The 20,130-nt window shown below is 43.4% G+C and overlaps 1 protein-coding gene across 1 annotated transcript; it reads left to right on the top strand.

Annotated features, from left to right (window-relative positions):
* The first annotated feature begins 4,406 nt into the window (after positions 1-4,406).
* Positions 4,407-20,130, top strand: LOC115788228 (GTPase IMAP family member 8-like). The gene is made up of 4 exons (XM_030741176.1): positions 4,407-4,448; positions 9,731-9,790; positions 14,953-15,540; positions 16,201-20,130. The coding sequence occupies exons 2-4, from the start codon at positions 9,751-9,753 to the stop codon at positions 18,894-18,896; spliced, it is 3,324 nt and encodes a 1,107-aa protein (XP_030597036.1). The 5' UTR covers positions 4,407-4,448; positions 9,731-9,750; the 3' UTR covers positions 18,897-20,130.

Below are 20,130 nucleotides of genomic sequence, written 5' to 3'. Positions count from 1 at the left end.
TCTCTGAAAGGTAGGATCTGAACCAATCTGAAACAACACCCATAATGCCCACCCAGTTTTCCCGTATCGAAGGCCACTGTTAGATCCAACAGGACCAAATCAACACAGTGACCAGAGTTAGTGGATAAAAGAATGTCCCACCACCCGCAGGAGGTGCCGTAGGTGTCGGGTGCAGTGTGTATCGGGTTTGATTCCCTGGCGGACCGATCCCCGGCTATCGAGGCTGGCTATTGGGACATGGAATGTCACCTTTCTGATGGGGACGGACAGTGGCGGTTTCTGATATGGGCGACATGGGCAGCCGCCCAGGGCGGCATTTCATCAGGGCGGCCCCCTTCCCCCAAAGCATTGCGATCGCCGCAGCAGCGCCTACCGCACTACTCCACTTGTGGGGTAATGGGCGCCCTCTGCCTGCTGTGTATTGCATGTAGCTTTCTGCAATGGTCAGACAGGTTGTAACAGAAGGAAAGGGGCAGGCGGGGGATTCTCTGTCTCGCTGTCACTGCTTCACTAGACCGTCACACACACACAGCGCTGCCCCGCCCCCTTCTCCTGCGAGTCAAGTGAAGCAGTGATGGCGTGAGAGTGAGACAGTCAGCCGGGTTCATTCATTCATGCCTGTACAGTTTTGGCCTGGTTACAGCCAACAGTAACTGCTGAATTATAAATAAAGGCAACTCACCCAAAGCTCTGTATATTTACCTCCGCCAAGGAGGTTATGTTTTCGGTCGCGTTGTTTGTTTGTCTGTCTGTTTTTCAGCAGAATTACTCCAAAAGTTATGAACGGATGTCACTGAAATTTTGTGGAGCGGTTGGAAATGACAAGAGGAAGCAGTGATTAAATTTTGGCGGCGATCCAAATCACGATCTGGATCCAGGAATTTTTTTAAGGATTCTTCAGTATTGCGGGATACAGGCAGAGCCTTCCCCTTTAAGAGACACCACCCACTTTTCTCTGCCCCGTGTGTGTGTATGCGGGCTAGCGTGGGAGATGAGCGCGAGGGAAAAAGTGTGTTCGGTGGCGGTGGAAAAAGGAATAAAAGTTCTGTTGCTAAAATCCTTCGACTTGCTGCATTTCTCCGCCTTGCTAAAGGTGACCCACATGGACAGTGGCGGTCCTAGCCTGTTTGGCGCTCTGGGCGAGCATCCCTGCCGGCGCCCTCCCACCCCTACCCCAACCCCCCATAGCAATCGCGCAGCAGCACCTACCGCACTACTCCACTTGGGGGGTAATGAGCACCTGCTGTGTGGTGCATGTAGCTTTCTGCCATGGGCTGACAGACAGCTTTTAACTGAAGGTCTCCCCACCATCACAGGCACACTCAGAATTTCTTTTAAATTTTATTTGAAAAAACATGGAAGAAACTGAAATATTACACAGCTTCTGCTTACCTTCATCTTTGCTTATTTCTCCTGTTGTTCTTGTTGTTCCTGATGGCTTTGACCTTTTCCTTTCCATCTGCCGTAATTTGCACTGAAGCTGAATAGGTTATAACCACCGCCCATCCACAGGGTTGTCAGATCTGACTGACAGTTGCCAGCCCAACACAACAAAACCTCCATTGAAACTCATGTTAATAGCACCAGGTGTGATATATATTTAACTAGAAGCACTCAGAGCGCAAACCTCCGCCAAGGCCATAGGGTCACTGACGCTGTAATATGTGTATCTAAATACTTTGAAATAATCTTTCATCTTTCCCAGACAACAATAACCCCCTATCCCGCAATAGTGTGTTACCTCGACCAGATCGCGGCTCCTTACCGTAGTAGGGAGACCTCTGGTCTCTACTTCGCTTGGCTCGTGGCTAGTAACTAACTTGCTCATCCATGTGGGTCACCTTTAGCAAGGCGGAGAAATGCAGCAAGTCGAAGGATTTTAGCAACAGAACTTTTATTCCTTTTTCCACCGCCACCGAACACACTTTTTCCCTCGCGCTCATCTCCCACGCTAGCCCGCATACACACACACGGGGCAGAGAAAAGTGGGTGGTGTCTCTTAAAGGGGAAGGCTCTGCTTGTATCCCGCAATACTGAAGAATCCTTAAAAAAATTCCTGGATCCAGATCGTGATTTGGATCGCCGCCAAAATTTAATCACTGCTTCCTCTTGTCATTTCCAACCGCTCCACAAAATTTCAGTGACATCCGTTCATAACTTTTGGAGTAATTCTGCTGAAAAACAGACAGACAAACAAACAACGCGACCGAAAACATAACCTCCTTGGCGGAGGTAAATATACAGAGCTTTGGGTGAGTTGCCTTTATTTATAATTCAGCAGTTACTGTTGGCTGTAACCAGGCCAAAACTGTACAGGCATGAATGAATGAACCCGGCTGACTGTCTCACTCTCACGCCATCACTGCTTCACTTGACTCGCAGGAGAAGGGGGCGGGGCAGCGCTGTGTGTGTGTGACGGTCTAGTGAAGCAGTGACAGCGAGACAGAGAATCCCCCGCCTGCCCCTTTCCTTCTGTTACAACCTGTCTGACCATTGCAGAAAGCTACATGCAATACACAGCAGGCAGAGGGCGCCCATTACCCCACAAGTGGAGTAGTGCGGTAGGCGCTGCTGCGGCGTTCGCAATGCTTTGGGGGAAGGGGGCCGCCCTGATGAAATGCCGCCCTGGGCGGCTGCCCATGTCGCCCATATCAGAAACCGCCACTGATGATCAGCACATGTTCTGGAGAAACAAGGAGACTGTTAAAGACGGCGAGCTGCAGTGAACAGAGCGCTTCAACAAACACTATTTTCTCTCTGTTAACATTCATGAGGCTGTTTCAGCTGCTTAATTCAGTGGAACACACAATAAACCAATTTATAAAATATAAAATACTGAGAAAAGATGCTGTGTTTACTGTGGTAACCGCATAACTGTCTTTGGCCTCAGTCGGCTTTGTTTCTTACCAGCGCTGGAAAAAATAAATAAAAGTTTGGATGTTTTTGGTTGATTTTAAGCTTTCTGGGAGTTCGTGTCGTCAGGTTTTCACAGTTAAAGCTACAAGCTGGTGTAGCCTTCGGCTTTAGTTTCTATTCATTTAAAAATAAATGCTAAAGAAAAAAATCTTTTCCTTCTTTAAAATAAAGGTTAAAATTATGTTTTCATGGGCTCATTCCAGTCTCAACAGTCATTTTCACATCTTCACACTGACCAATACAAACACTGTGAGATATTTAGGACGCAGTGGGGATGAAAAAAAACAAAAAGGAACAAAAACTAATTTGTCATGAAAATTGTTAAGAAATAGTTCGCCTGGACGTGCTTTTTCTTGATTTAAAAACAAATGTATTTATTTAGCGCAGGAACCTCCTGCTGTGCAGTGTGCAGGTTGCAGGTTGCAGCATCAACGTTCTGGACGGTTTCGGAGGTCCAGGCCCGTCCAGTCAAGTCACTGTGACCCCTCAGCTGAATTCTACTGATACATATCAACTATAAATTATACAAATTCATACAATATGGTAATGAAAAATTTAAACGTCGATGTCACCAGTAAATTATTGCAGTGCGATCTCAGTTTAATTATTTGGTTCATCGCTTCTGTAGTGATCGTGGTGACCAACATGGCTGAGGAGGACACTGAGCGGAGGGTGGATGCAGGGTTGATGGGGAACTTCCTCTAATGTCTCTGAAAACAAATAGAGGTCATTCAGCGCGTGCAGAAACAAATGGAGGATTGAGGATTTTCAGCGCTCACAGTCAGCGGTCCCAGCGTGTGAGCTCGTTGATCCACTTTTACACCGAAAGAAATGTTTCTGCTGTTTGCACATGGATCCTTCTTTACAGTCCACAGAAACAATGACTTATACGTGCGTGTGTCTGCTTGTATTAAATAGAAGCGTAGGTTAAAAAATAAGGCCCAGCTAAGAAAACAACAACAACAACAAAAAAAATTCATTAAATAAAAAAAAAAGAAGAAAAAAACAAATGAATCCTGGCACCTCGGCCGCCTGGCGGGAGTGAAACGCACCGAAGCCTCGCTTAGCCACGGTCACGTGATGTAGGTGTTTGGAACCAGGTTTCGGAGCAGGATACTTAGTATCCTGTGGTTTAGTTCCGGCTTCAGCCCAGTTCAGTTGTTTTTTTTTTTTTTAAATCTTCATTTCGATAAATAACACTAAGTTCATCACTTCCGAGTCCTGCATTTTGGGGTTTTCCTGCTCCTGCCACACACAAGCCATGACAGTAAGCCTCTGTACCTACTGCTGTCTCAGCTCCTCAGATGATCAGGCCCAAAACAGTTGTATCATTTAATAATTTCACAATGCCATTTGTATTGTGAGTAGTCTTACAGTTGTGTGTGTACAGGGAGTACAGGAAGGGACTCGGGAAATATTTGTTTTCTGGCTTTGTCTGGTGTGTCAGAGCAGGTTCTGCCTGTTTTTCTAGTTGCAAGCTTTCATTTTCACTCGATCACATCTTAAGTGCGTCGCAGCAGGAGTCGAAACAGGTGAGTGAACAAAATTAGGCTTTATAAAATTATTTACTATGTAGTATCTGGATTGTCTATAGAGGAGGGATTAAGATATAAATGTGTGGTGCATTAAATGGTAAATGGACTGGTTCATATATAGCACTTTTCTAATTTACTTTGAGCAGTAAAAGCACAGCATGACTAATTCACACACATCGTGTATGATTAGGCTATAGGTATAATATAGCCTCATATGTACAGACTTTATAAATAGATAATAAAGTCATCTTCATCTCTGTTTTCATTACGCAAGTGTTCCTCATGATGTTTTTCTCTCTTTTCTGTTCTTTTTTTTTTTTTTTTTTTTTTTTTTTTTTATAGCCTGTCATGTCTGGTAGATCTTGCAAGCAGAACTGTGATCTGAATGCGTTGTTGTGCCAAACATATTTGCTATTTCAAGATGAGCTCTATAGGTTCTCAATAGGCTCTTCTTGTTGATGTTTTAACCCTTTATTTTATTTATCTGAGTTATTTTTCCACATACTATGTAACAGCCAGAGCTGACAGGCTGAAGAAGAGGAAAATAAAGAGAAGAAAAAGGGAGAGAGAAAGGGAGCAAAAAAAAAAAAAGGGGAAAGAGCACAAGTCTATTAATCAGATACTTCATCACTTTAACATATAAAAAAATACTATCAATACTTGTAAAAATAAATTTGTGTGTGAAAAACAAAACTAACAAAGCATGTTACGCACACCAACAATTTTGTTGAGTTGTGATTGAGTGGGCGTTTGTGTCTGTGTCATGTTTGTGTCTGTGTCATGGAACGTACTTACCAATGAGGGCAAAACGCTGCAGCTCCACCCATCAGAAGCCAGAGGCAGGTACGGAAAGCCCCCGGAACCCCAGGCCACCAGCAGCCCACCAAGAGCCAGGAAGACCCCCGGCCACTCAGTCCAAAGACAACCGCACACCTACCCCAGCAGACGGGAGAGGGTGGTCTCAGACGGAGCCCCCCCAGTCGAGGAGCGAGGGCTCCAGGGAACCCAAGGCGATGAGAAGCCAGCCCCCCCCAGCGGCCAGCCCCCTGCACTGGCCGGCGGCAGGGCTCCCGGGCCCACGGCACCCAAGGACCGCCCGACCCTCCACAGAGCCCCCCCCCACGCCGAAGAAGCCAACGCAGCCCCGCACCGCACCCCCAAGGGGGGCAGGCCAGTACCCACGCCAGAACACCCAGCCCTACCCAGGAACCCCGAGGCACCCCCATCCCAGGGGGGTAGGGGGGAGGAGGCAACCAGCAAGGAGTGGCCAGGAGGCAAGGCACAAGGCCCAGACCCAGGTCCAGCCATACATACAAACACACCCAGACACCCGTGTACACATTTATACACAGATACTCATACATGCCCATACATACTTACCCACACACAGATATGCCATACATACACATTCACTCACCCACCCATACTCACGGAGACGGTGACAAATACACAAAGACACACATTCATCCATAGCTACCCACCCTCTGAAGGCGGGGCAAGTGGAAACCACCCCAGGGCCAACAGCGACCCCAGGACGCCACCAGCCCGGTCCCCAAGGAACCCCCCGACCCCTACCCCGGGCGAGACGCAAGAAATCGGGGTGTAAGATGACCCATCCACCCCTCCTCCTCCCCAACTTGTAGGTCTATGTGTTAATGTTTGTGAGTGAATGAGGTGTATAGGGTGCAGTTAAAATTGAGGGGACAGTTATGCCACAAGCGCCAACTGTTGGTCGTCAGCGCTTGCCCACACTGCCCCCCCAAAACCCTCCATGTCTAAAGTGCAAATAAAATTTGGAGACAGACAGTGACGAGGATCCGAGTGGGGCCACCTCAGCGGCCCATCTCATCAACCTCTGAGTAACATGCCTGCCCCAAAGGTCCTATGTGTATCAGGGTGTAAGTGTGTATGTGTTGTGAGTTATAATGACTAAAGTGCAATTAAAACGGAGAGGCAAGTGGTGGTGCAGCTCTCCACGTGGCCTCTCCATCCTACATCTGTGAGTGATGTGTATTCTGTGTGTGTGTGTGTGTGTGTGTTTGTGTATGGGGAGGGGGAGGGGGAGGGGGGGGGGGCATATGACCAGGAAAAATCCTGGAAGAAGAGAGCCAGCTGTCCGCTGGCTCAATAGGCACCCCGACCTCCCACACCCCAGCACAGGGCAGGGGGAGGTGAGCCCGGGGCCGCGGTGACAGCATCCCGGAGCACTGCAGCACCCGAGGTTGGCGCCCTCGCCCCCACCGCAGAGGGCGGCCCGCTCCTCCTAGATGCCCATTCACTCAACAATAGACACAAACAGGCGACAGGACATACTGGCCTGGGCATGGAAATGCAGTGCCCAGTCCCCCCCAACCACCCCACCGCGGCCCCATCCCCCACCCCACCCCCCCGCAATGCAGGCACCCCAGGGCCCCAAAAGCGTAGACCGGACATCCCGACGTCAGGCCAACCCACCCCACCCGGCGGCGCGGCCGGGACAGCAGAGGCCCCCCCCGCGCCAGGGGGGGCCCACCGGGAGCCGGCGTGGCCCCAGTGCCGGGGCCCCAGACCCCAGCCCCCAAGCCACACAGGGAAGACCAGCCAACCGACCGAGGGCCGGCACCACCCCCCCAAGCACCCCGCCCACACCCCAGGACCGAAGGCAGCACCATCCAAGCCCCCACCACCATCAACCAGGACAGGCACACAGACATCACCAGAAGGTCGCCCCAGGACCCCAGCCTCAGGAGGCTACCAGCTACCCAGGCCCCCGGAGTCCCCCCCCACCCCCTCACAAAGCACATCAGGAGCAGAGCCCGCAGCCCACCACCCCCACTAAGTAATGGAGCTGAGCAGTGGGAACCAAAGAGAGTCAAATTCCTCCAATTTGTTTTTAGAAGAAGCAGACATTCTCTCTAAACTAACATGATCTACTAATAAATTTCTGTACTGAGTAATACATAGTTTATTTTTTGTCTTCCAGTTCATGAGGATCATCTTCTTAGCGATGCACAAGGCAGTAAGAACTATGTGTGATATATTTAACTCCATAATTAATTCACTGACATCACCTAAGATGCATAGTCTGGGGGAAGTTGGGATATGACAGCTAAACCATGTGGATAGATCTTCACAAATCCTCTCTTTTCTGTTCTTACTGCGAGACATGGTTGCTCTCATCACAGTCACTATAATATCACTATAAACAGAAGAAAGATGAGAAGGTCGGGGACCCAGCAGCTGAGTTTGTTAAGCATTAAATGAGGGAAACGCTGGGTTTCGTGTGTGTGTGTGTGTGTGTGTGTGTGTGTGTGTGTGTGTGTGTGTGTGTGTGTGTGTGTGTTTTGCTTCAGTTTTTCGTATAAACTCTGCGATGCTCATGTGTCATCATGAAAGCATTTTATTCACAGTAGCGACTAAAAACATGTATCAATAGAAACTGTATCAAGGATCACACGTGTGAAAGAAAAATATGACAACACTGAGCCCATGCAGCCCCCAGATTTTCAACAACATTACTGATAACACAACATCTGCATACACTCAGTGAAGTGCAAAGAGGCGGACCCGTTATCAAGATGGTGAGCTCAGGCGAAGTGAAAGAAAACGTTTTTCTATCATCTAAAACAGCAGCGCTTGTTCCTGTAACCACCATTAGACCTTTAATGGGAAACACTTGAGGTGGTTCATCAACCACCTGATCAACAAACTCCACGGTGAAGAAAAGTGAACTAGCTGCTGCATCCACCGCTGTTTGTTTTACACAGCAAAAAGCCCACAGTAAAGATACAAAAGTTAAAATAAGATATGCAAATTAACTGTTGGCAGTTTGACACGATGTGTAAAAATAAAGCGGAAGTTGCTGTCGTGTGCAGAGCGCACTGTGGGTCAGGGACAAGCTGGTGCTCCAAGTATCTTGGGATCTCATTCATGAATGAGGGAACAGGGGAGCAGGAGATTGACAGATGGATTGGGAATGTGGTTGCAGTGATGTGGATGCTGCACCAGCCTGTCGTGGTGAAGAGAAAACTGAGGGTTAAAGTGAAGTTGTCGATTTACCATTCAGTTTAGGTCCCTACATCACCTATGATCATGAGCTTTGTGTAGTGACCAAAAAGTACCAGATCGCACATACAAGCAGCAGAAATGAGCTTAATCTCAAGGGTGGCTGAGATAGAGTGAAGGCTGCAGTCATTCAATAGGGGCTCAGAGTAGAACTGCTGCTCTTCCACATTGAAATGAGCTAGTTGATGTGGTTCAAGCAACTGACTAGGATGTCTCCTGGGTTCCTCTTGGGTGAGATGTTCTGGGCATGTCCTACGTAAGGAACCTCGGGGGCGTATGCATGGCATTACCTTAGTCTGCAGTAACACTTTCAGGAATTTAGGAGTTGTTTCTGACCAGCATATGTCCTTCAAGGCACATGATAAACAAATACGAAGAACTGCTTTCTTGGATTTGTGCAATATATCTCTAAAATAAGAGGCATCCTGTGTCAGAGTGATACTGAAAGTTTTGTTTATTCATTTATTATTTCTAGGCTGGACTATTGTAAATCATTATTATTAGGTTGTTTAAAATGCCCTTAAAAATCCTTCAGTTAATCCAGAATGCTGCAGTGAAAGTACTGAGAGGCTAAAAGAGACCGTATTGCCCAAACAGAGTTCTTCACTCCCAGACTGCAGGTTTACTGGTCTTTCATAGAGTTTCTACAAACAGAACAGAATGCAGAGCCTTCAGCTTTCTCTTCTGTGGAACAGTATCAGTTCTTACTGGCATTTCTGTGAGTTTTCAGCAGAGTGACAGTAAGGCAGCAGTATCAGCAGAAATTTAAGAGACCTATATGAATTGCCCTTGAGTTAGCTGCTCCTACTTATAGTTTTATATAACATATAACTAGGCTTTAGAAACCTGGTTAACTGCTATATGTTGTATACTTTTAAAGATATAAGGTGAATTATCCCTGCCTTGAAAATGCATTTTACACTGAAAGTCTATCAGGATTTATTTTCTGAAAATAAAAAACATAAATCCTGTCCTAGTCCAGGTCTATAGTCTCTTCCAGTAACAGTCCACTTTCACTTGTTTCTCTACAAATGCTGCAGATAGTTGAGCATCAAACAGATTAAATGCACATTAAAGTCATAAAGTCCCCATTCCTGTCAGGATTTATATTTGTAAAACAAGTCCTACCTTACTTTAAGTTAGATTTCTTTTTTTTCCACCCTTACCTGTGTATAAATAATAATAAAAAAAGAGAGAAAAAATGACTTAAAACATGTTTTTCTTTATTGTTACAGTTCCAGAAGAAATCTTAACCATGAGACGTTGGAGAAGCTTTGAATTCATACCACCCGACAGTGAGTTTTGAAAGACTACATGTTTTTGATCCAGGCCCAAATGTGCACTTGTTTATTGAAGAAAGTAAAATACAACTAAGTACAAAAATCTGTAACTTAGTAACAATTTTAATCAGCTTTCTCAAGAATCCTTTAGAATAGAATAGCATTTTTATTGTCACTGTTAAAAAAGAAACAATGCTAAGAACAATGTTAAAACAGTGAAATGCAGTTTAGCATCCTCTCTGCGGCAGTAATTAAAAAACATATGCAAGACAACAATAAATAAGTAAATGTAGCAGATTAAGGTAAATATATCAATGCTAGGGAAAAGTATGTACAAGGTTAGATTGTTTAAAGTGACAAGTGCAGTCGGTGGTGGGCTGGCAGATGGGGGGGTGGGGTGGGGATGGGGGGGGGGGGGGGGGGGGGGGGGGGATCGGGGATTGGGGTGGATTTCACTGTAATTGTCCATTTGAGTCAATTGTCCATTAGTTCCGCTGTTTGCCCATCAGGGTGAATAGTTTGGCTGAAGGTGGGGGATTGATGGCTTTCACAGCCTGAGGGAAGAAGCTGTGTTTCAGCCTGTTCATGTTTGCCTTTAACTGTCTGAATCTTACATGCAACTGAAATCTGGAACATCACAAATGTGTGATCTTCACGTCTTGTCTGGCTGTTACTGCAGCCGTCTTCAGCTGTTGATCGGTTGTGGGTCTTTCATCTTTAGGTTTATCTTCAGCTATGAAATGCAGCTTAATCTAGTTAAGATGAGGTGACTGACTCAGCAACTGCAGAATATTTCACTTCTTTACCTTCAACATTACATGGTATGTTTTGGGCTACTGTTCATCTTTACAGTGAAATACCATCCAGTGAACATTACAGAAAAAAATCACATGATGGATAGATTTGTTTGGTTATGCTTTTAAGTTGCATCTTAATGTTTACATGTATAAACCTGGTAATTATAGTGATGTACAGAGCCAAATTTATCATATTATCATATCAAAAACCGTTCAAACCCAGCTATATGATCTATGTGTCCAACATCATCAAAGTCAAGACAATACATATGTAGACATTGATAACGCTGTCATGATCGTGGGTTTTGACCCAACGTTATGTTTTTGAACTTTTGAGTTTTGGTATTAGATTTCTTCAGTTTGTTTCTTATGTTGTTTATGGTGTAGTTTCTCACCTTTGTATTACTTTAGGTATAGTATTTCTATGTTCTTATCTGGAGTTTAGTTTTTCGTGCCTGTCTCATGTCCTCTTGTGTTTTGTCTAAGTCTCTGTGTGTTTGTATTCCTTCAGCGTATGCTTCTCTGTGTTAAGTCCACGTCTGTGTTACGTTTGGGCTCTTCCTGTTTTATTTTGGCAAACCCTTGTTCCCTGTTTATTCTGTTTAGTTTCCACTTGTCCGCGTTCTCTTGTGTTTATATCTGCAATTTCCCCGTGTTGTGCTGTTGGCTGTGGCTTCCTGCCTGCTGTGTGTCCTCAAATTTCATAGCAATTCCAAATAACCCTTGCGTTTATGTTTTCCTGGCTCATGGCCAGCTCACAGTATTTGTAGTTTGTATTCCTGAGTTAACCAGTGAAATAAAGCTGTTTTTAGAGTTAATTCTGACTTCCACATCCTGCAGTTGGGTCCAACTCAGCCTGCCACACAGCCGTCCTGTGACAAATACATGTGTAGACATTGACAGATTCTGTTGCTGACACTGAATAAAGTCATGGAGTTACATTTTAAATGACACATTTTTATACAATACAATTTTATAATAATTAAATTGTATTAATTAAAAAATGATTTTGCATCTATGATTTTATTTTGTGGGTATGGCACAGTGGTGTGGTGGGTGGTGGGAAGGTCTGGGTTCAAATCCAGCCTTTCTGTGTAGAGATTGCATGGGTTTTCTCCGGGTACTCAGGCATTTTTCCATCAGTGAGCTTTTACAATACGACCAATGATCAATGATCGATCAGTGTGTTCTGTGTCTAAAGCTTCATCCAGATCAGTGTGATATAACAGTGATGCTACAGTAACTACAGTAAATGTTTCAGAGGAACTGACTGACAGTCTGACAGCTGCAGCTGCCTCATTACAAATCCGTGACATCATCGCTGTCACGACTGTAAAAGCTTCATGTTACGTACAAAATAACAAACTAACGTCTAACTGGAATTTCAGTGCTTGTAAAAACATAAACGTCAGCAGATGAATTCGCTCCTCTGATGCTCTGACAGCCACTTTATTATGGTGGCCCAGAGGTATGGAGAGAAAGTTGACGCAAAATATCTGTGTGTCTGTAATGCTGGATTTGTAATTTTTTGTTTGTTGTAAATAACGTTTTGTGCGTAATTTCAGGTACTTGTAAATGTGTGTTCAAATACAAATACAAATATTAAGAAATTATGAATACAAAATAAAAGTACGCATACAAACCGTAAAATACAGATACACGAATCACCTGATACGCACGGACAAAACGGCAGTTTTTTGAGACACATTTTACGCTTCCGGAGAGCTCCAAGATTCGTGCGTACATGGTGCGTTTAAATGCTGGTGGAAAGCTTGGTCATCTGAGTTTTATTCGAAGTCTAGTGTTTTTTTTCCGCTGAAAATATTTCACTCTATACTTGTGCCGACGTGGCAAAGACGATTTTCTGTGGAAAATCGGAATAGTAAGCTATTCTCAGAGCTTTTCTAGTGGGTATACAGCATATACCAGCGTATTACGTAGACTACACCACTGGTTTCACTTACTTATCAAACGGGCAAGCGGGTAAATTGCGCTCCCACCACGTATACTACAAATCTCACAATGCACTGGAACTGCTGCCGCGTAGGCCAAGACCTGTGCACCCCCCCCCACCCCCCCCCTCGCCTGCTATGTTCGGGGAGACGAGCGGATATGGGAGAAGATGCAGGGGGAGACCTGCACAGGTGAGCTTACAGTGCATCGCTGCGTCACACAGCAGGAAACGCGCAGCAAAGTCCTGAAAACAGAACACGTCATAAGCACCGTAACACAGACAATGAACTTTGTAAGAGGAAAAGATTTAAATCACTGACAGTTTCGGAGGAAATAGCTTATGAATTTGGTGACGTTCTTTATCACACAGGTGCCATGAGCTACCTGAGGAAATCTGTCAGTTCATGAAAAGTAAAGGTTTAGGTCCCAGCAGGGCTTCGGGATGAAAGGTGGCTGTGTGAGTCTGCAACACAATGAAGCATCTTACTGTAAGCCCCTGCAGCTTCAGGGACGGGACCGAGTGAGTACGCATGAAATCAGAGCAGGTCTCCACCACTGTTTGCAGCTGCGCTTTTTGCTGAGAAACTGCACACACAGTTTACGCAGCATTTTTTCGACTGTGAAGAGCATAAATTCACTTCACAGTTTTTACCTGAAAAATTGGCAAATTTTCATCAGCTTGAAATAGATTCATTTTTCCTGATGTTATTTTTAAAGAAAAAAATAATGTTATATTTTAGTTAATGTGTTGAGGAAAAAGTTGCTGTATTCTGGCCATTCAAATTCATATTGCTGATAAAAGTTATTTTTAATCCTGATCGTCCTGCGACTCAGACTGTCTTTAATTTTGGTCCGACCTATGATTGAGTCTGACACATGTGAGCTAGAGGATTTTACAATGTTCTGAAAATGAAGAGAAAACAAACGACACTTTTTGGATGTTTTTATAAAGCAGCTGAAGTCACAGAGTCAGCTTTAGAAGAACCTGCCAGTTTGATAGACATAGTTGGTTCAACCTGTTTTTTTGTATAGTACTTCTGTATTTACTATTTAATACTTAAACATGTTTTGCTTTTATACTGTTTTATAAATTCTACATGTTTTTAATACAAAGACAACTGTTTTACAGTTTGTTGTACATTTATTCAAATGTAAGCATCAGAGAAATTTTGCAGTGTTAAATATGCTTAAAAATCAATATAAATTGTTGATTACATCACTAACTGGTGTACTTTTGTTTCTAAGCACAGTATACCCACTACAAAAATGTAGACTACACCGAGTGAAACGTTGTTCTTTAGTTAACTATGGTGCAGGTGTACCTATGCCAGAAAGTGGGTTTACTGACAACTGCAAGTTTGTTAACCCTGTGAAGAGGGAAACATTGCGTTTTAAGTTTGTGAGTCAGTGGTTACCATGGAAACGACTTAAACCATTTCAGATAACTTGCGTTGCTTAGCGACAGTATGGTGCAAGAAACAGAGAATTGATCACTCAGAAACTATAACTAACTAAGCAATAACTTCAACTATATTATATGCTTTGGCAAAATTGTTTAAATCATCTCCACAGACTCCTTGATACGTCGGAGTATTAGGGCCACATTTAAATCGTGCATTTTGAGAATAAAGTTAAAATTTCGAGAAAAAAGTCCAAGTTGTCATTTCAAGTCAAATAACGGCCGTGGATGCTATACCCTCTACAAAATGCCTTGGGTAGATGAAACATCTTGATCAGCTGGCTTAGGGGCTCTACACACGGGGAGCGACGTCGCTCCCTCTCCATTCATGGAACTTCTGCGAAGTGATTGTGGCCTCATCGCACAAGTTCCATAGGAAATGAATGGAGAGCGAACGATGTCGCTCCCCGTGTGGCGAGCCCCTTATTGTGACTTGTGATTCTGCAAATCCCCTCTGTACTGCACGAATGTGCAATCATCGAAATCCTTACATCTGACCATTGCCAGTTTGTGTGGTTTTCCTTCTGAGCCGATGCAGCTTTCTGCACATCTCATTACCATCCTCATAGTCATCACTACATTGTGTTTATGTACTAAAAGAGAAATAAGTTCCTTGTTACTAAAACCGATTCTAAAGTATAGTTTCGCTAACTCATAATACAAGACATTCTGGAGGTTATAGTAGACGTGGCGTGGCAGGTGTTTGACTTGAAACGACTTAAATCTGCACATTTTGACATTTTCCTCAAAATAGTATTTTGACTTTTTTCTCAAAATTTCGACTTTTTTCTCAAAATTTCAACTTTATTCTTGAAATTTTGACTTTATTCTCAAAATGCACAATTAAAAATTTTTTTGTGGCCCTAATACTTGTCATCCATATCCTGCATTTTGGGTCCATCCCCTGCCTGCCACACAGCCGGCCAACCATGATAGTTAACTTTTAAAATGTTTGTTACCATTTCCAGTGTCTGAGCTGAGGATTGTTCTGCTGGGGAACAGCTGGTCTGAGAGGAGTTCTGTGGGAAACGTCTTACTGAGAGAGAACAAGTTTAACACAGTGGAAGAAGCAGACTGCTGTGTGAGAGTCAGTGGACTGATTCAAAGCAAAGAAATTTCTGTCGTCAACACACCAGATCTGCTTCATCCCGACATCTCTGAAGACAAACTAAGAGGACATGTGGAAAACTGTGTGCGCCTCTCTGATCCTGGACCTCATCTGTTTCTGCTGGTTCTACAGCCTGAAGATTTCACTGAGGAACAAAAACTGAGGCTCTGTGAAATCCTGAACCGCTTCAGTGATCACTCTTTTGACCAATCACTGATACTGAAATCAGCACTCAGAGAAGGAGATGAGTCTTATATGTACCGTGCATCTTTACAGGACATGATCAGAAGGTGTAGATATCAGTCTCTGAGACTGAAATACCTTGAAGTTCATGAGCTGCTGACAAAAATGAAGCAAATTATAGAGAGGAATGATGGAAAGCATGTGATTTATCAACATCCAAGCAGAACTGGAATCCCTGTTAATTTTAATTGTGCTCCGTCTCTTGGTAAGTGCAGAAGAATATTTTAATAATGATGTAAAAAGTTTAACCCAAATTGATCACACATAGCCTACTATTATATTCTTGTGACTGGGACTTTGAGTCTAACACAAATCAACCAGTCAAACCATTTTAAATTTATGGCCACAGAGATGCAGCCAGTTCATTTCACTGATGACCAACACAGTCTACTACAAACAGCAAAAATAATAAAGAAGCCAATCTGATGAGTGAGTGAGTAACCTGTGAAAAGACAGGATCAGGTTTTTGGAATTGTAAAAACAAAAAAAAAAGGGTAGGCATAGATTTTAGGCATTAATTTATTAAACAGTGCATCAATATGTTCTGATGCACAAATTCACAAACTCTTCTGCAGTTTGAACCAATACCAACTGAACGATCAGTGGTTTAGAGGAAAACAGAAGATCTGCTTACAGTATTATCTTATAAACATTTTAAAGTTATTAATATATAAAATTATATATACATTTTTCATTTGGAAAAAGCAAGGGTTTGCCAATCATTACAACACATTCATCACAACACTTTAACAGACACATGCTTATTTCATGCAGAGTTCCTGTCAAAGATATTTTACTAAAAAGTGCAGTCAGACTGCTTACATGAACTCTTGAAACTAATTCTTGTATGTTTGTTTCTTCATAGAACATGGACTCAGGATCATGCTCTTTGGAAAGAGCCACAAACAGAAGACATCACTCTGTGCCTTTATTACAAATAAAAAAGCCAGGCTAGTTTCCCATCATGGAACTTGGAGAGGAAAACCTTTAACAGTAGTGAAAACTTCAGACATGTTCAGTCTGGCAGTGGAAACTGTCATAGAAGAGATGAAGCACTGTGTGAGTCTCTGTCCTCCTGGACCAAATGTTCTGCTGCTGTTAGTGAAACCTTCTGATTTCACTGAGAAGAACAGAAAAACTCTGAAGTTCATTCTGAGTTTGTTTGGTGAAGATTCCTTTAAACACTCCATGGTCATCATCACACATGACAATGAAACAAGTTCCTCTGTCGGTGAACTCCTCAAAGACTGTGGAGGAAGACACTATAACATGTTCGAAGAAGACCACAAACAGTTAATGAAGAAGATTGAGGACATCGTGCATCAGAACAAAGGAAAATTCCTCACAGTCACTGAAGAGGCCATCAGACCACAACCTGAACACATCAAACCATCTTTGAACCTGGTTCTGTGTGGGAGGAGAGGAGCAGGCAAGACTTCAGCAGCCAAGGCCATTTTAGGTCAGACTGAGCTTCATTCAGTCTCCAACACAGAGTGTGTTAAACATCAGGGAGAGGTGTGTGGACGTCGGGTTTCCCTGGTGGAGCTTCCTGCCTTGTGTGGAAAACCTCAGGAGGCAGTGATGGAGGAATCACTCAGGTGTATCTCCCTCTGTGATCCTGAGGGTGTCCATGCCTTCATCCTGGTCCTACCTGTGGGTCCCCTCACTGATGAAGACAAAGAAGAGTTAGGTACCATCCAGAACACATTCAGCTCTCGACTCAGTGACTTCACCATAATTCTGTTCACTGTGGAGTCAGATCCTACAGCTCCAGCTATTGATAACTTTGTAAAGGAAAACAAGGACATCCAGGAGCTTTGTCACACCTGGGGAGGAAGATATGTTGTTCTCAACATCAAGAAGAAGGAAGCAATTGTTGAGCTGATGGACAAAGTGGAACAGATGAGAGTTGAAGGACCCACAAGCTTCACAATTGAGAAGTTATGCAAAGCTCAGATTGAGCGTGTTACAAGACTTAAAGCTGAACTGAAGGAAGTTAAATGCAAAACTGAGGCTGGATCTGATAAAAATCAAACCCGAGATTCCATCAGGATGGTGCTGATTGGGAAAACTGGTACTGGGAAAAGTGCAACTGCAAACACCATTTTGGGCAAAAAGGTGTTTGTATACAAAGCCAGTCAGAAATCTGTGACCAGCAAATGTCAAAAAGCAGCAGGAGAGATTGATGGACGTCATGTTGTTGTTGTTGACACCCCCGGCTTATTTGACACGACTCTGTCCAATAATGAAGTTCAAGAGGAGCTTCTGAAATGCATCAGCATGTTGTCTCCTGGACCTCATGTGTTCCTACTGGTGCTGCAGATCGGCCGCTTTACAGAGGAGGAAAAAGATGCTGTGAAAAAGATCAAGAAGACATTTGGCAAGAACTCAGGTAACTTCATCATTGTTACCTTCACCAGAGGAGATGACCTCGAAGATCGATCCATTGAAAGTTACATAAAGGAAGAATGTGCTGACTTTGTAAAATCTCTGATTAATGAATGTGGGGGCAGATACCACGTCTTCAACAACAAAGATCCGACTAACCGCACACAGGTCAGAGAGCTGCTGAACAAAACTGAAGCCATGCTGAAGGAGAATGGTGGTAGCTACTACACTACTGAGATGTTCCAAGACGCCGAGGCAGCGATACAGAAGGAGGTGGAGAGACTGCTGAAAGAGAAAGATGAAGACATGAAAAGGGAGAGAGAGGAGCTACAACAGAAACACAAGGAAGAACTGGAAAAAATAAAGAGAGAAATGGAAGAACAGATCTCCAAATTTGAATCTGAGAAAGAGCAAAGTATGAAACAGCTCCAGCAGATGGAGGACTGCTTTAACCAGGAGCGAGAGAAGAGAGAGAGAGAACAGAAGATCAGAGAAGAAGAAGACAGAAAGACGAGAGAAGAGGAAGAAATTCAGCAACGACAGTGGAAACAAAAACTTGAAACTTTGGAGAAGCAAATAAAATCTGAGTCAAAGGAAGAGCTCATGAGACAGCTGGAGCAGACCAGAGAAGAAATGAGAAAAGAGAAAGAGGCCTGGGAGATGGAGAGGAAAGAATGGTGGAAAAAAAGGTGTCAGGAAAACATACAAAGACAGGAAATGGAAGCTATAAAAATTAAAGAGCTCAAAGAAGAATATGAAAAGGAAAGAGAAGCATATCACAGAATAATAAGAGAACACTGTATCAGAATCGAGCAGGAGGGGAAAAAGCGAAAAAAATTAGAGAATGACTACAAGAAGAAAATGGAGGAAATGAAGCAGAAATATGAAGATGAGGCCAGAAATCAAGCAGAAGTCTTCAATGAATTCAGAGAGAAATACACCAGGGACTTTGAATCCCTGATAGAAATGTATAATGAGGAGATAAGGGATCTGAAGGAAAGATATGAGAAATTGATGCAAGAGCAAAATAAACAAAAACACGAGTATACTCTTTTGCACAACCTTTCCAGCCACAAAGAAGAAATTCTGAAGAAAGAATTTGAGGAAATGCAAAAAAAGCAGGAAGAAGAAATTGAACAAGTAAAACAGAAAAGCAGGTGCATCATTGCCTGATAACTTTAAATAATGTGGAAGAACACGAGAGGACTGACCTGGAGCTTCAGACCAGTGTTTGAAAGGCAAAGTGAATATAAAATAAAAATAAACCCACACACAACAGTTGCTCAAAACTGACTGAACAGAAGAGACATTGAAGAACAACACAAGTCAGTTTATTAAACAAAGACACAACATGGGGTGGCTTCAATAAGGAAATTCATTAAAAAAAAAAAAGATCATAAAAATCATAAAGTGATACACATGTAGGGACCACTGAGAATGCTAGAGACTATCATTGTTTTTTTCACTTTACACACCAGCTGGACTTTATGGGGCACATTTGAATGTTTGTTTTTTTTGTTTTTTTGGCTGACTAAACATGTTTGTCCTACAGCAGCCACTGTAGATACCATAGATTTTGCGCTTGAGTTACCAGAGGTAAGAAAATAGAACTAGTTGACTGACATCTAATGATGAGATTTTACACAGTTTAACTTTAAGAAGAATGATTTTAACCTAGTTATTATCAAAAATGTATCCAGTAAAAAAGTATATAAAATTGTCATGATCCTGAGGCAGTGGGCCTGCGTTTTGAGTTCTCTTAGTGATTCTTAGTTTTTCTTACAGTCTAGTTCCTCAGTTGTTGTAGTTTTGTATTGTTTTGGTTAATATTAGGTTATTCTGATTTTCCTGGGTTCCCATCTTCCTGTGTCTTTATGCTCCTGTGTCTGTGCTCCTCTGTGTATCTGTCTCCCCACGTTCTTGTGTGCTGGTGTTTGTCTTCATTGTTTGTGTCTCAGGTGTCTGTGTCTTCCCTGTTCAGTTGTTCCCTGTCTGGTGTCAGCTTAGGAGTTGTTGGATTCTGTTTAGTCGTGTTTAGATTCCCTCTGTGTGCCAGTCTCCTTATGTGTCAAGTGTGTGTGTACCATAGTGGGTTACTTCCTGTCTTATTTTGACAGTTCCTTATCCTGTGTGCTTGTGTTTTGCGTTACCTCCCTGAGTCTCGTTAGTGTTATTCTGTTCACCTGTTACCCCAGCTGTTTCCACTCACCCCTCGTTTCCTCTGTGTATTTATTGTCTGAGTTTTGCCCTGGTCAGATGTCAGTCTTGTTGTCCTGTGTTTCCCTGTGTTCTCCAGACCTCCTTAGTTATTTTCCAGTGTAGGTTTCTTTGTTTTGCTGCTCCAGTTTATTTTGCCATTCCCTTTTTCTTTTGCCATAATAAAGGCTGATTTTGGTTCACCTTTTAA

The sequence above is a fragment of the Archocentrus centrarchus genome, chromosome 11, assembly GCF_007364275.1.
Source record: "Archocentrus centrarchus isolate MPI-CPG fArcCen1 chromosome 11, fArcCen1, whole genome shotgun sequence".
Lineage (NCBI taxonomy): Eukaryota > Metazoa > Chordata > Actinopteri > Cichliformes > Cichlidae > Archocentrus > Archocentrus centrarchus.
The sequence above is the reverse complement of the archived record's forward strand: the minus strand, read 5'-3'. Positions and strand labels throughout refer to the sequence as shown.